At 34.8% G+C, this 16462-nt stretch overlaps 1 protein-coding gene across 31 annotated transcripts in view; it reads right to left on the bottom strand.

Annotated features, from left to right (window-relative positions):
- Positions 1–16462, bottom strand: part of dlg2 (discs, large homolog 2 (Drosophila)) — a 276018-nt gene that overhangs the window by 47691 nt on the left and 211865 nt on the right. For all 31 annotated transcript variants that reach the window (XR_011189623.1, XM_069190023.1, XM_069190039.1 and 28 more), the window contains 2 exons: positions 11459–11615; positions 9392–9494 (listed from right to left, as the gene is read on the bottom strand). Coding sequence is in view for 30 of the 31 variants with exons in the window: in XM_069190023.1 (XP_069046124.1) it covers positions 9392–9494; positions 11459–11615 (260 nt within the window). In the remaining variant the exon portion in view is untranslated. The remainder of the gene's footprint in view (positions 1–9391; positions 9495–11458; positions 11616–16462) is intronic.

Genomic DNA, 16462 nt, shown 5'->3' with positions numbered 1-16462 from the left:
GAAAGTAATGACAACTCAAAAAAACAAACTCAACAGGCAGGCAGTCTACATTCACTGAATTTTTTAAGATGCCTTCCAGCATTGCATTAATTGGCAGTCTGTCAAGGGTGTTTGCACACAGCAGGATGCTCTTAGGACTGGTTTAATGGTGACTATTTTAGCTACCAAAATAAATGTTATAGGTGTATATTTCTGTTGTGTCTTTTTAGTTGAAAACCCCAGTGATTTAGTAGTTGTTGAAAATACAGTAGGTTAAGAAATCCTAAAGAGCTCTGACTGTATACATCAGACCCCACGTACGACATTGGTCTGTACAATTGTTTGTGCTGCACATCAAACTACAGTATCTTGCAGGAAGTGAAGGGGCATCACTCTGCGTGAATATTAAGGCTTTGTTACCCTTCAAAATTCCCAAATTAGTTAAATTCAATCATCTCACAACAGCTCTCACTTTAGGAACATGCAGTAATTGCAACTCACATATTCTTTTAAGAACATAAGAACAAATAAAAATGAGAGAAGGTTCTCTTCTCTGAAATGATAATAGAGAAGAAATCTTGGTGACCAAAATTATACACATTATTTTAAATGAATAAAGGTCTTACTAGGACAGTTTATGTATTAACACAATTATTATTTAAATTAGCCATAAAAAAACAAAGTATATACTGTACTGTATATGTTTGGGTACAGTATATAGTTTGTTTTTATTGTTTCCCTAAAGTGCCTGGAAGATGTAAATAATGAGTCAATATAAACTTAGTATTTTGTATAATTAGCCTCTTCAACCTCAGTGTTTCACATTTTATATTTGTTTTTGCTTCCTGCATACTACAATCTGTACATCTCTATGTTAAATATCTGCCAAGTGTTTTTTAAATCCTTTTGTATCTTCAACTTCCTACTAGATTGGTATCATTTACAAACTTTACTAGTTTTCCAGCTACAACAGATCATTGATATGATTTAGGACAAACAGTGGTCCCAATACAGATACATGCAGTACTCCATTAATTACATCATCTACAATTTGAGCATTTACCTCTTACCTGTGCCATCTGTTTCCAATCCATTAAATACTTTGTAATCTAAGTACATGAATTACTGTGAATGCCTACTGCCTGCAAATTATTTTTATGATGAATTTTGTCAAGAGTATTCCTGAAAAACTAAAACTAAATTTCCTAATGAAATGATACTCTAATTTAGTTCAAATGAGTGATTCCATAGCCTTGCACATAAAAGAAGTAAGACCTATTGGCCTATAATTACTTAATCCAGTTTGTGGGCCCTTTCTATGGACATGCATTTTTGCATTGGTTATTACGGTGCCCCTGTCCTGCCAGACAGTTGGAGGAGTTTCATTAATGGTGTACTGTACGAATAACTATAAGGAGTGACACAAGTTCATTATTGCCAGCTGGACATCTGGCTTCTGATGAGACCCACAAGCAGAAGTGGGTCATGGAGCTACATAAAAATGATTTTATGTAATCAGTAAACATAATTTGATTTCTTTATGGCTAATTTTTTATACTGGTATTTTTTTTAATTTGATCAATTCAGGATAATTTTGAGAAAATGTACTACCCAATGAACTGATACAAGAATAAAGGACAAAAAGTATATTAGAAAATCTTAAATATTTAATCTGTTTATTATAGTATATTATAATGTTATAATATAACATTATAAAATCAAAATTATATAAAAACATTCAGGTGTACAGTACCTGAACTATCTGCATTTATAAATATCTCGATATTCAAGACTTATAATTCATACACAGAGACATTAATATATACAGTATATTATTATAATATCAGTATAGTATATTATACTTATACTATACTGATATTATACTAAGTAGCCCAATAATTGTTAGTAGGATACAGTACAGACAAAATGTGCAACATAATAATGTTCTATTTCATACAAAGTACTGTAAGACCATTTAGGACAGGTGAATGTCAGCCGTATCAAGAACATAATCATTGTATAAATAAAATGGGACGTTGTATTCTCAGCTTTTGACAAGACAGTGCAATTTATCATTCTCTGTCTCACCAGCCATTTCCTACTCTACTTTTTCAATTTCCACATCACATAAAAAAGCAAGGTTTCTGTGCATTAACACAGAACCTGGTCTTACATAAAAGGCAGGAAGAAACACTCACCACATGCATTCAGAGTTGATTTGCACTTGAAATAATATAGGAGCAGTATGTTAATAGTTGCAATGGCATTGTGGTTCTGGGTGTGTGTACATAATGAAAAGAAATGTTTCGGGAGGAGTTTTGAAAAGGTAGGCAAATGATAACCCTGTATAATGTGACAAGATAAACACTGATAAAACATGCAGGATAAGGAAAGGTGCTGTCTTTAATCACAGAATACTAATCTGAAGCATATTTATATGTAAGTACAGGATCAAAAATATTCTACACAGCAGTGTACCCAAAGTTTCACTGTAAAGTATCTAATTAGGATAACTAAGTTTTTATCAGACAATAACAAGTATCAGAAACTTATTCTCTAAAGTTTAGAGAATAATCAAGTTGATTGGAAATCATGAAAGCAAACAGAATTGTAGCATTGTTCTAAGTCTACTCCTAAATATGAATTAAGCACAGGACTGCAATCAGAATTTTGTATCTCTATCTGTGTATCTGCTTGGATTTCAAATGCAGGAGTAACCTATTCATATAGTTTCATAAATTATTGACAGTAGTATCAACTCCTATTGCTGTTTGAAAAGAACTTTTCAAAAAAGATAAGAAGATAGCTCTCGTCACAACGACATTCCCCAAAAAGTTGTGGGAAATGACCTTCCATCCTAAGTCATCTGACCTGTTGGTGCAAGACAATTGGTATGGCTACTTTTTACAAATCTGTAGCTGAGGTCAGTAAAAGTCTGCTATGTGGAGGCAGAAGGCAAAACTTCTGATATGCAAACTGCACCAGAGGGAGAGAGGGAAATAAGATTGTCTGAGAGAGTGTGTGAGAGAGTTAGAACTGGGAACTGGGAGTTTTGGACACAAGAGCTTTTGGAGGAGTCTCAGAGAGTGACTTTGTTTTGAGCCAGTAAGCAGCTTGGCTGCCCAGCTGAGATTATAAAGAGGGCTCACAAAGATGTCTAGTTAGTAGCTCAAAGAGAAGTTTGGGATTTTGTTTGTGAATCACAATTTCTGTTTTTCTGTGTTTCACACTGAAAATAAAAGACCATAATCTTTTTACCTTATGGTTGTCATGCGTGTTTTACCTAGACCCACCTGTAAAAAATCACCCTGACTCAGGTGGCGTCACAAAGTATTATAAATAGCTCTATTTCTTCCTTCTGTTTTTCAAACAAAACAGTTAATTTACAGTATAGCCATATACAGTAACTAACCCATGAATAAACTACTATAGTTCAAGCACATTACTAAGCCCAGCTTTATTTCTCTGTATAGACACTTCACACAAATGTATATTTTTTATTTCAATAAATTTACACTCACTATGTTGTACAGCACATTAAAGCACATTAAATCTTTTTCAGAGAAAAAAAACCTGCAAGCATCACATTTTCATACATTCATAGAAATATGATGTATTGTATCATATACAGTATGTTTTTCAGAGGTCGGATGACTCAAAGTTTCCAACAGTGTTATCATGAACATTATTAAATGCACAGTGCAATCACTATAAACTGTACACGTTCCTTGTATTTTATCAGTGAAATATCTCTCAGAAGACCTTCATTTACCTCTGTCTCAATGCATAATGAAAGCATTGAAATTTGCCAGATCAGGACAAGAGCAGGAGCCGACTGACTTGCTAAGAAAATAATTAGAGCCTTATGGAAAATGAGATGAACGAGGAAAGGAGTAGTGTTCAATAGAGTTTCTATTCTTTATTATGATCTTATATCATAAATGACTCTAGGGTTTATCAAGAACGTCTATGCTTAAATTACTGGTGTTTCCTTATTAATGATTTACCATGACCATGATTCAGCAAATTCAGCTAATCCCTAACAGGATTAATTTTCAACATTTTTTTAATGAAAATGAAAGAGACACGAGAAAGAAAATACAGTATATGGTGTCCCTAGGCTTTGCTTTATTTTGTGTTGTCTTACTACGCCCAGCCTATGGATCAATGTCCTGGCCAGCAGCACAGTGTTTAAGTACAATAAAGCTATTTTACCACTGATCCAATAAGCAACATGATTGTCCTAATTAATCAAAGTTACCTCCACAGATGGTAGACCGTATAATAAATAATATATTAAGCGTTCAGTCTCAAAATGCTTTTAAAATCTGCACAAAGAGATCAGTTGCATTTACAAGTAATACAATACAAGATGTGGAACTCAACAAAACATTCTAAATGTGAAATTTAAATTACTGTACGTTGGTACTGTACTATGAAATTATAAGACTGAATAATAGCTCAAATATCTACCTGGCAAATATCTACCTGTCATAAATCCTTGGTGCTGACTAGAAAAGGAAAAATAATTAAATGCGTATACTATCACGTGTTGTTCTTCATAATTTAATCCCAATGTTTGTTGACATTTAAATGTACCACAGTAAGGCTTCTATGTTCTTTTACTCTGGAGGTCAAGAATGTCACTGACAAGACATTTTACTCTTATTGTTTTTGAAGTGATGATGGCTACAGGTTTTATATGGTAAACACAGAATAAAGGTCAGACATAGGCAAATAAAATTACTTGCATTCTAGACACCACTAGTGCCATTCAAACCAAATTCTATGGCTTTTGTCTGGGTTTTCTGAGACTGACCTTTTAATACACAAGGGGAAACGCTATCTGTACACTGTCATTGCACAGATAAAATACAATTATCTCAACAACGTATTTAAACTGAAAAAGGCAATTCAGTCAAATCTTCCCCTGAAGTCAAATGCTTACAACTTACAGTATGCATGTTCTTATGTCTATTAAAACTTAAAAAATATGTTACCAGCTACAGTTGACTTTATGTCTGTTGACACCAGGAGTCCTGAATAGCTCTTCTAGTGAAGTTTTCTGCCTCAAGTGAAGACAGAATTGTATAACCTTGAGATCGCTGCTACAAATCCAGCACAAGCTACAGAATTCTTCAACTGTGCCTGAAATTTCCTTGCAGCAGAACGTTAACTGGTTAATTGCTTGTAGGGCTGGGTGTGGGGGAATAGAGTTAGTAAGGGGATCCGGGGATTAAAACAGTTTAGGGGCTTGCAGGATTCAGTGCTATCGGGAAGAGCTCTGACAATAAAGATTTACTGTTTATGGCTCAGTCTGTGGCCTGGGCAATGTTTTACCTACAGTAGCCCTGTGTGAGTTCAGTGGTGGAATAACCACCACATTTTAATATATTTTAAAGGGAACATAAATATAAAAATAAAGCAGCAAACTGTTACATGAATATAATGCTAATAATACAATGTATTATTCTAATATTGAAATTAGTTCACATAAATAATTATTTAATAACAATTATTAATGACTTCTTAATGGTAGTACAATTGTAATCCCATAACTACATATCTTAAACTATTAATTTGGATGTTGCAGGGATATTAATATTAAATCATCCATATTGTCCAAAATATTGTGTACTTTAACAAAGCTAAATTGAGAACAAAATGTTAAGTAGCAATGTAGTAACTTTTGAACCCTAACGTTTGGATTCTCTAAGTTCTGGATGAAGGTTCATGATTGGATTGTTACTATTCTGATACTCTTTGACCCCTTAAACATTGGTGGCTCTAGATGGGAAACCCCATGACTGACGGCAGAACCAAGCCAAACTGTCAGCTCAGATTTGCTTTCTGGTTACATCTGGTTGGGATGCATGCCATGCCTGGTCTCGTTGCCAAGTTAACACTGCCTGTCTTTGACATGCCCTAAATTAACTTCAACTTTCCATTATATTCCTTACAACTCAAGCTCGTTGAGCAACTCTCAAGTTCGTCAAGCACTGTGACGAAGGCCTTCAACAAATTCAATCAATCAATTAAATCAATTAAAAAGGGAAGAGGCCCCAGAGTGTTTGTGCCTCTGAATCTTTAAATTCTCATTTGTTCTTCAAAGCTACACAATTACAGCTTACCATGTGGTGTGGTTCTTCCTGGAGAATGACAATTTATTTTTTTCTAACGAACTGTATGCAGTGAGTTCCAAAAGCAATTTTGAGAAGGTACAGAATGCAGTATAATCTTTATTCTTATAGGTTTTTTATTCTAAACACAGCACATTCTCCAATATCAAGTCGAGCTTTAATATCATCTCATTTTGGTTTTATTCTTTTCTGCTTTTGCAAAAGCTTGTAATCTTTTAACTTTACACAGTATTCGGTTTTTTTTTCTTTTAATTACAATGTAATTTTTGCCAACACAAGTTCTTGTAACAAACAAAATGTGAAACTGAATGTTTTGTAATTATGAACTATTCTCATAAATGTTTTATTTAATACATTTGTGTCTCAAAAATGCTGAGTGCCTGCTGTTAGAGGAAGCAGTGGTGTTTGGGACTGGGGTATTGTTAATCATTATCCTTCTTTTCTCTTAGCGCCAACAGAAAGGTAGGGTTTCCTTAATGCAGTTACAGTACATACAGTACAGTACTTTCTTTAGCCTGCAACACTAGCAGTAGGGAGACGGCACTGCAATGCAGAGATACTCCTCAGCCCCACAGCTTGAAGAGGGCAAACAGCTGAATCTACACTATACAGTATACTGTAAATGTATACTACACAAGCAGTATATCTTTAAACAAATTGGAGCTCTCGGCAAACTGACCAAAAACTGTGCTCATTCTTTATGCTTTCACTTTTTTATGAACTATATTTTGGTATTAGTGTATATATTCAAATTTAAATACATATGGAGTTCATACAAGGAAATTACAGTATTCAAATCACACATCTTAGCTTGCCTTGCTTATGCAGAACCATTATCTAATTAGTTGTACTTCTGTAGTTAATTAAACATACATTTATTCCTGGCCAGAGCCTCAAATAGTGAGCCGGTCCAACTTCTGTTACTTCATTAATGAACTGGTTCTTTGATATGCTATTGGCATTAGATGTCTGTACTACTTCAATTCACTCTTCATTGGTCTTCCAGCAACCACTGGGTTGAGTCCATCTGATGCAAAATACAATAAATCTGCCACTCTTTTGGCCAGTTGTGATAACATTACCTCTCAGCTGGTCCTACAACACTTGTTATTCTGAAGTAAATATATGTGAATATTTGTTTTTGTTAGTCTAGGTCAGTGCCCCCATTCTCTGGAATTCCTTTTTGAACTTGTGTTCAAAATCCTGCTATTCTTCAGCTTACCTTCACCTATCCTTCGTTTACGTCTAGATACAATCCCACCTTTTCACCTTGGCTTTCCCCTCAAAATGTTCAGGGAAGCCAACTTTATATATTACTACAGCGTATAAGTTGTTTATATATTATCTGTTGTATTATGTTTTTAATGTACTGTACAGTGCTTTCTGGAGGAAACTTTCCTCGAAGAGTGCGGCATTAGATTAAGTTAGATTGAACAGTGTTACTTCAAGAGTAAAACCAATTACATCACATCCATTCCTGCTGTGCTGATAACAGCACCTTCTGCCCATCTTTCAGTTCTGCACGTTAACATCTGATCGCCTGCATTTTTCTCCATTTACACTTCACCTGCATGAGAACTTGGGACCTAATTTACACTGCATTCTGCCTCTGCATTAGCTTTCACTTCTTAAGCAGACTTGTAGAAGGATGTCACTTTTTTTTACCGCTGTCTGACACTGACGTCAATAAATGCACTTAAGACTATAATTTCTTCACTACATCCAGTGTCTACAGACAGAATATAAGTTCTCAGCCAGACACTAAACATAACTGCGGACAAGAGACTTGAATCCAAAATGAGATCACAGTCATTCTATATTAGTGTTAATCATTGAAATATACTTGGAATATGATGAATATGTGTGGATGAGTCTGCAGATAGATATGTCTCTTTGGGGAATATGACTGACTCTAAAGGTGGCAGCTGTAGCAGCATGAGACATAATTGCCCAGATACATTGCTCTGTTTTCACAGTAGCCATTACCTCCATTGGTTTTTCCATTTCCATCTCCAAATCTTATTAGTTCATTTGAAACCTGATTTAGATTTAGAATATCTATTGTCCTTATTCCATTGAAATGCCTCAAAATACACCATGTATGCATACAATTCAGATTTCATTTTAACCTAGTTCAAAGAATTTTCTGACTCACGTTTTTGGATATACTGTATACGTTTTCAAGGATGCAGAATGGAAATACAAGAATATATCACAGTTACTGTAACTACAACATACATTTTAGGTGCACACAACGAAATCTGTATGACTCCCTCAGCTCAAGGTCAACCTCCACTGCCAGGAAAGCTGTCCCTTTCCCTTGTGAATGATTCGCTTTGTGTTCTCTAGCTATTTTATTACACTTCCACAGAGCCCAGGCTCTCATCAATCTTTATCAGTGTGAAAAAAACCTGAACAACCCCAACCCAGCTTTCACTGTGTCCTTTTGATCGATGGAGGACGGCATTTTTGAACATTTTTATCCAGGCCAGCATCTCCATCTGTTAATGTGCCAGGAGTTTTCTGCCCCCCAGTAAGAAGAGAAGCAGAGGCAACATGCCCATGCCACGGTGAAAACTTTCAACTCTTCTCCAAATAATTGAAGAGACCCGTTTTAACTCTCCAGGCTGTCATAACCAGAGCCACTTGTACAAATTAATGGACTCTTCAAGTAATTCAGAGTGGTGTCACAACACAAGACAGCTGAAAAAGTCAAGACTACAGTATAGTCTAATTTTGCACATTGCAAAATTTGCACATTATAGTACATTATCCTATTTAATAGCTATTTTACTGTGTACTACTGTACCTGCAGTCAATGTCTTTTATTAGATTAAAGCCAGTGTAATCTTACACTTACAATTACAATTGGTAATAGGTCAAATTATTTTTTTTCTTGAAAACTTTTTTTATCTTATCTGAAAAGTACATTTCCCTGAATAAATAAAATCAAAACCTGTGGTTTTTTTTTCAGAAATTTGTATTTTATTACATTTTTCAGAAAGAGTATCCAGAAATGTGATGGATTATCTTAATGTCTTCCTTTTGTTATCCATAACCACTCATTTTTAGCTTAACTTTATTTGCTTAATTTTTTAAATAGCAACAGTATCTACGGAGTTCATAACCAACCAGTGTTACCATGGGATTCTGGTTTTTGGCAAAAACTGTATAAATATCTTTTGACTCCTTTTCCTTTTTATATTTTATAGGGTTGTGTCAGTGCTGGACAGCTAAATCAGTGTTTGACAATGCTGGAAGAATTTACTTACCTTCTGGCCGGTACTGTGCAATAATGGTCACTGTCTGTCCTGCTCCCTTTAAAGCTGCTGCTGCCTGTTCATGTGTAGCACCTCGCAGATCTATGCCATTTACCTAAAACGAGTTCAAGACACACTTCCTTTACAACAGATCTTGCAGTTCCATCGATTCTCAATAGCTGCAAGAATTGTAAACAACAAGATTAATGGAATCAGTTAGAAACACACAGACTGTGTCTGTTCTCAGGTTTTGGTTTTTGAAAAGAGGTTAATTATATCATAGACTATATGGGAGGCAGACAGGCAGCGACAGAGCAAGACAGATTGAAAAGATCAGAAGAGTATTCTTAGCATCCAAGTTGTCCAAACATTTGAAATAAAATCTTGAAGATTTTAACTTATCTGTTTGCCATAATTTCAAAATGTAAACAGGAGTGATATGAATCTCAGTTTTCCATTAAACCCTTCCCTAAGGTATCCTGGTGTTGTTCACTGCATCCCAAAATCTCATGTAATGTAACTTTCAATCAGGTCACATTTGTCCTAGACCTCCTTACAGTACGTCAATAAGTACAACTGAGGAAATATTACGTCTCTTGAGGAGGATTTTAATAATGCAAAGGGTTAATCTCCTACACCTTTGTGCCTGAGCTGTCACCCATTTTGGCAGCTTGTGCTTGGGCACTGAGACCAACAATTTTATGCAGATCAGTCATTATTAGAAATCAGAGCACTGACATGCCCCCTCTGCTACTTCTAATCAAGGGTGCCTGCTCTTCCCTCTTTGAAGTGGCATGCTTTGATTGTAATGAAAAGGAGTTTGATTTCCTTTAAATCAGCTTTCCTATCCAATGAAAAGAGGAATTATTTATCAAAGACCTTTTGCAGGGACATTTTGAAGAGGTTGTAATGTGATTAATAAAGGGAGCTATGTCTTTACCCTCAGCTAGAGTCACTCAACACATACCTGTAAGGTAAAGATTATTAAAGGATCTTAAGGTTACTACAGTACTTATTATTCAGTGGAAGAGTCATATTATTTAAAGGATGTGGTGCAAAAGGCCTCACTGACACATTTGTCATTTTATTCATTCTGAATTTTTAGAATTTCACAAATACATAAGACAAGCCAAATAAAAGATAAAGGAAGAAGACGAACTGACAATTTCTGTGCAGTCATGTCCTCCTCTTCATTCATGCACAAAACCAATGTAATAGCACCACCTACAGAACTGCAGTTGTAATTTGTATTCTGAACAGTGCTGTATTTTTCAACTGCATCTTAAGAATAGGAATTTTGCCATTCTAGCAGAATAATAATTGAGCAGTACAATTAAAACAAATTTAATAAAACACAATATAAAGTCATAAAAATACTAATTTCCATAATTGTAAGTAATAATTTCTGTGTCCATTTTGACCAATCGTATATAGTATAAATATATACCATTATGTAGTATATACAGTTAATCTAAGTTTATTATACCATATTACAATTCTAAAAATATGGCCAATAATATGTACCTTTGTTAGAGCTGAAAAATATCCATATCATGTTATAGAACATTTTAAGGCTGATAAACTCAAAGACAAATGCTGCCATCTGGTGGAATTTTAACCAAGAAAATGATTCCCAAGATGTCAAATTTTAAATTAAAACTGCATTTACTTCCATAATCATGCAGGTAGTTCTATATATAACTATACATAGTACATCCATTACAATACATAATGTGGCTACAATATGCAATATGGCCAAAAATGTTTTTTTTTTCTTGTCATTTGTATTTTTGCTTATTTTTTTCTTTTTCTACTGTATTTGAATGATTTCTTTCTTCCGTCGTTGGGTTTGACTTTATATATTGTAAGTCACCCCAGACGAGGGCGTCTGCTCCGTAAGACAATAACACCAAAAATACAAAAAAATCATATTTTAACACTCTTCTAAAAATAAGTAAAGAGTAAAAGAAGTTGAGATAGCTACGGAAAAGAGGTACAGGATTAGGGGGGAAAACAAACGAAAACCATCCCTTCAAGCACTTGTGAGGCAGACCTAGAAGAAGCCCAAGCTTGACTTACAGACAGGATCTGGTCTCCTCTTCGCAGCTCGCCACTCAGGTCTGCAGGTCCTCCCGCCAGGATGAAGGACACAAAGATTCCTTCCCCATCCTCGCCCCCCACAATGTTGAAGCCCAGGCCCGTTGAGCCCTTGTGCAGGACGATCTTCCGGGGTTCTCTGTACAAACATGCCAGATAGTACATATAGTCAGAAGCGTCTGCTCCACTGTGCATCTTAGTGAGAAATCCGCACAATCTACCAGTGGCATATGACCAACAGGGGATTGCTCTACTTAAATACCATTTGTCCTATTTTATTCTTCCTTAAGATACAGAATTAACTCTCTCTGCTCTATCAGTCTATTATCTCATGTACACACAAAGGCAGAGAAGAAAACACTCCCAGTGCATAGAGTGATAAGTTCATACTGTATGTAGCAAGACACTGATAGCCCAAGACACTGATAAACAGTGCTCTCAAGACCGTAGTCAAAGGAGAATGCAGAGTACCTCACTCCTGACTCAGGTTGGTTAGTAAGGCTAACTAGGCCAAATATAAAAAAAAACCTTCATCTTTACCCAGTAGCCACCCTATTTTTAGAAACCTAGGTGGAACATTCAAGTTTATGCTTTTTCTTGAGTGGTTACACAGATGCCACTGACATGAATCCTGCTGTGTACTGCACAACATTAATTTCTAAGTGGTATTTACACAACTAGACTTCTTCTAGAAGAAGTATTTTATCACTATACATTTTAATCAATATATACAGTTTAGTCCTCCAAATATGTATTCAGAAAAATCAAAGAAAAAACATGAGTGCTTTAAGGGGAAGTGGATCAATTTTGAGTTAAACAGGACGTCTCAAAGCCGTCCACCCAAAGCATGGCCCCAATTACAGTATAGGAATTTATTGTAGAACTGAATGTTGTTGGAGATCCTGTTCTGGAATTTCTCATTTGACCTACTTGTTGAAATTTGGAGCTCAACCACCTCCCTAAGCCAAGTCAATTTAAATGGGCCAGTGCCCCTGCACAGCTGAAGACTCCAACCAGTACTCTTCCCTGCGGATCTGTGCACCTGATCCAGGACAGACTCATTAAAGAAGGTCAGCTTTCCTACCCAGAAACAGCTACATGCGTCACATAGAATGTAAGCCTTTAATTTCATATGATATGTTTTCCAATTTAAAATTAACAACAGTTTCTCCCATCATTAGCTCCATTCACTTTACATCTGCACACATGTATTTCATTGTGAACTTTGGCTGACGTACTGTACTGTATATCAAACCCAGTGAAAAACGTTTACATTTAAAATAGTGTTTCTATGCTTCGCTTCAGGCCAGGTGTCACAGGAAGGTCACACAGAAAACAGTGAAATGGTGAAATACTGTATTGCACCTGAAGCATGAAAAATGCAATGTCACAAATGGAAATTTATCTTGGACATCAATTTTCACATACTCATACTGATACTACATAAGGTAGGAACTGTGTGAAGGATCAATTTAACACAAAGTAAGAATATTGTATACAGTATATGTTGTATACAGAGCAATTGTCAACAGCAATAAATATACTTAATAAAAGATGTGTAATCTTGAACCATTCAGATAAATATGTTTTCCATTCCTTTAGAAGATATATTCTTACCATTTTTAAACACAGTCTACTACTAAAATTACAGATAATTAGGTTAAACTGAATGAAAAATATTAGGCACAGTACTGAAAAACAGAGACACAGGAAAAAACATTTCAAGCATGTTTATGATGGGTAATATTTCCTTTTTAAGAAATAGTGCAATTGCAATATCACACCAGTAGATGGCATTAGGATTTAGGAAATTAACATGAGAATGATAGTTGGCAAATACAGTATTCATATATTTATTATAGTAGCAATCACCCCTTGTTATTTAAACAGTTACTATAAAGTAAAAAAAAAAGCTAAGTGGAAAACACCACAAAGATAAAACGGGAAAATAACTATAAACAACAAAACACCTTCACTGTCAAAGCCAAAACAGAGTCCCCTTCAAGGTTTGGGTCATTAAAGCATGAGTAACGACTCCATGAACATCACAAAGATTTAGTTCTTGAACTGTCTAACACTAAAAGTTTCAAGTGTATGTTATTTATTGAAATTTTGAAAATGTGGTGACATTTTGTTCAGATTCAAAAGGAACTTCTCACTTCTTTTAATTAGTATACCTTAAAAGGGGTTCAGGTAAGCAGAAAATTGAAACCAGCCAATATCAGATGGTATATTATTGAGTAAGGTACTAAATTGAAATAAGAATCCTTTGTGACTGCTTAAAAGTTTTAGAGATTTTTATAAATCACCTTTCAGTGACAGATCAGTACAACCACAATTTCTGAGGCAGTGATATCTTCTAATAAAAATCCACTGAAAACAAATGCAGTAAATGAACATGCATACTGTCCACACATTTATATTTATAATGTATGTCTGTCCATAAATACTGTAGTCACATTATTTTTAAAAGTATTGGAATATTTACATACTGTATGGGACAAGACATACTAACATAAAAATAGAACACAAATTACAAGCTACATGTATGGAATATATCCAACTATGGTTTGATTTTCTCAAAAGATGTTTCCAACTCAGCAAATTAATTTATAAAGCTATTTCTTTCTCATATTACAGCAACTAAAAAAGCATTTAACAATAACAAATACAACATATATAGCCAGGAAAATATAAAAAAGCTAATTTACTAACTGTATGCATGAGTTTCCTGTTCCAACAAAGAATTCAATGCCTTCTTAATAGTAGGTAGAATAAATTACACATTTTAGGCAAAGAATAGCATTTAGTTTTACTTCCACAATTTCAGTTGTCATAAACTCAAAATAAACACGATGCATTGTCTATATTTTCAGTGCTTATTTTAAAATAACCTTTTATAGACAGATCTCGACCTTTAAAACTCATAAAGGCCAAATTCAGGCACTGCAATTGACCTTTTAAGAGTGAAAACTGGTGCTTAATATTTTCAACTTCCATTAGACATCATAACTCACTAAACTAAACTTTAAGAAAGGCAAGGGAATACAAAAGATACAGTAGGTGTGTTTCTTCCCAACTGTTGTAAAGCCAAGCTATTAATCATGACAAATTAACTATTAGCTAACTTTTCTTTTTTCTCTAATTTGAGACTGATCTCAGTATTGCACGATATACAGGATGACAGAGTTATTTAAGTGAGAAAATGATTCGCATTTTTTTCCTTAGCTCTTGAGAACCCAGAGTGTGTAGCCTCCCTTCAAGTATCTATAAAAACACCTGGTTATTTTCCTACTTACTAACCAGCTTTCACCCTTCAAAAAACTCTGCAAGCTATTTCTAAGATTATACTTAAACAAAACAAAAATAGCCTCTTGTCATCTGTGTCCTAATTTTTTTTCGGCTAAACAGTAGGCTGCTGGTTATTTATCTCAAGCCCAGCTGAGTGCCCTACTTGTGTTGGAGAAATGTGTTCAGTACCTCCAATCAGGTCATACAGTGTCGAGTGGCACAGTCAGAGAATTCAGCATAAAAAAAATTATGCTGATTGAGACTGCAATCATATGCAACATGAGATTGAAGTAAAGCGTATATTGTGAATGTATATATACAGTATATTTTATTGATATTTAAATTCCAAACTATATTTCTGGCTCTAGGTATAGTATAGTTAAAAACCCTGTCCATCAGCAAGAAAATTCTGATTGCTGAATTCTTGCTTAGAAACATTCTCTTATCTTATATATGTACAGTACAGTAGTTCTCAATGCTGGTCTTGAGGGTCACTTATGTATGCAAGTTTTATTTCCAAACTAGACCCTTAATCACCAGTTCTAATTAGTTAACCTAATTGATGTGCTTGCCTGTTTCTACTTTTTTCTACATTCAGTCCATGGTTTCAGAAACATGCTAAAGTATAGCGTTTGAACAATTTCAGCATGCATAACTATATGCCATCCCTCCTCTACTTGATAATTATAAATTCCCTCTCTTTATGATGAATAGACACAGGTGGGGATGACAATGTATCAGACTCCTAAAACCTCAAGTAGAAAATTAAAATAAATGTGCCTGCAATTAAGCACTGCAAGACATTAAGCGATTATGCAAATATCTCTCTTTCATACTTTGTTGTTTGGACCACAGCCCACACATAGAATGAAATAAACAACCTGTAAACAGTATATAAATAGCACTAAGTCAGTAAGGATTGTGATCTAAAAAAGCAGTGTGTAACTGGCTTTCTCTTTTCTTATCCCTCCAAATTTCAGTTAAGAACTTCCATCAGTCATTTCCCTTTCATTGTCTAACAGTGTCCAATGTGATCTGTGAGACTCTTTACTTCATCCTTTTACTGTAGTAATATTCTTTCTCCTCTCACATTTCTACCTGTGCTTGTAATTCATTATACTGTGCCCCATTTCCTCAAGTGGATTATATTGTTTTAATTTATAAAGCTATTTCTTTCTCATTCATAATCAATGTATCAAATCATTTCAACCACTGCTTTCTAGTATTGGATTTGTTTACTCTTGGAATGAGTCTATTCTGTGGTTCAAGCAGAACCTTATTAAGCAGCTGCAAGCCATTCTCCACTGATTCCATCTTTATCCTGACCTATCTTTCATAGTCTGCTTTCCTGAAATTTTAATAATTTGTTTTGGGTTACCTACACAGTTTCAAAATGCTGTTTACTGTACTTCAAAAAACACTATATTAGGATCAGAGTTCCTTAATAATTCTCTGAGCGCCATTTTCTTCACTCTGTCTTCATTTCTGAAATTACTGGGTGAATCCTGGTATTTGTCCTGAAAAACTGAGAAATTGAGATTCAGTTTCAGATGCTGACATCTTTGATGATCTTTCCCAATCTATATGAGGAAAATTAAAATCTCTCATTATTAATGCATCTTCCTTTACATTTACAACCCTGATTTAATTATATTTATTAGCATTAATATTTGATTGTGTCCATTTGCACTGACA

Source organism: Lepisosteus oculatus, chromosome 5 (assembly GCF_040954835.1).
Source record: "Lepisosteus oculatus isolate fLepOcu1 chromosome 5, fLepOcu1.hap2, whole genome shotgun sequence".
In the NCBI taxonomy this organism is placed as follows: Eukaryota; Metazoa; Chordata; class Actinopteri; order Semionotiformes; family Lepisosteidae; genus Lepisosteus; species Lepisosteus oculatus.
This window is presented reverse-complemented; position numbering and strand designations above follow the sequence as displayed.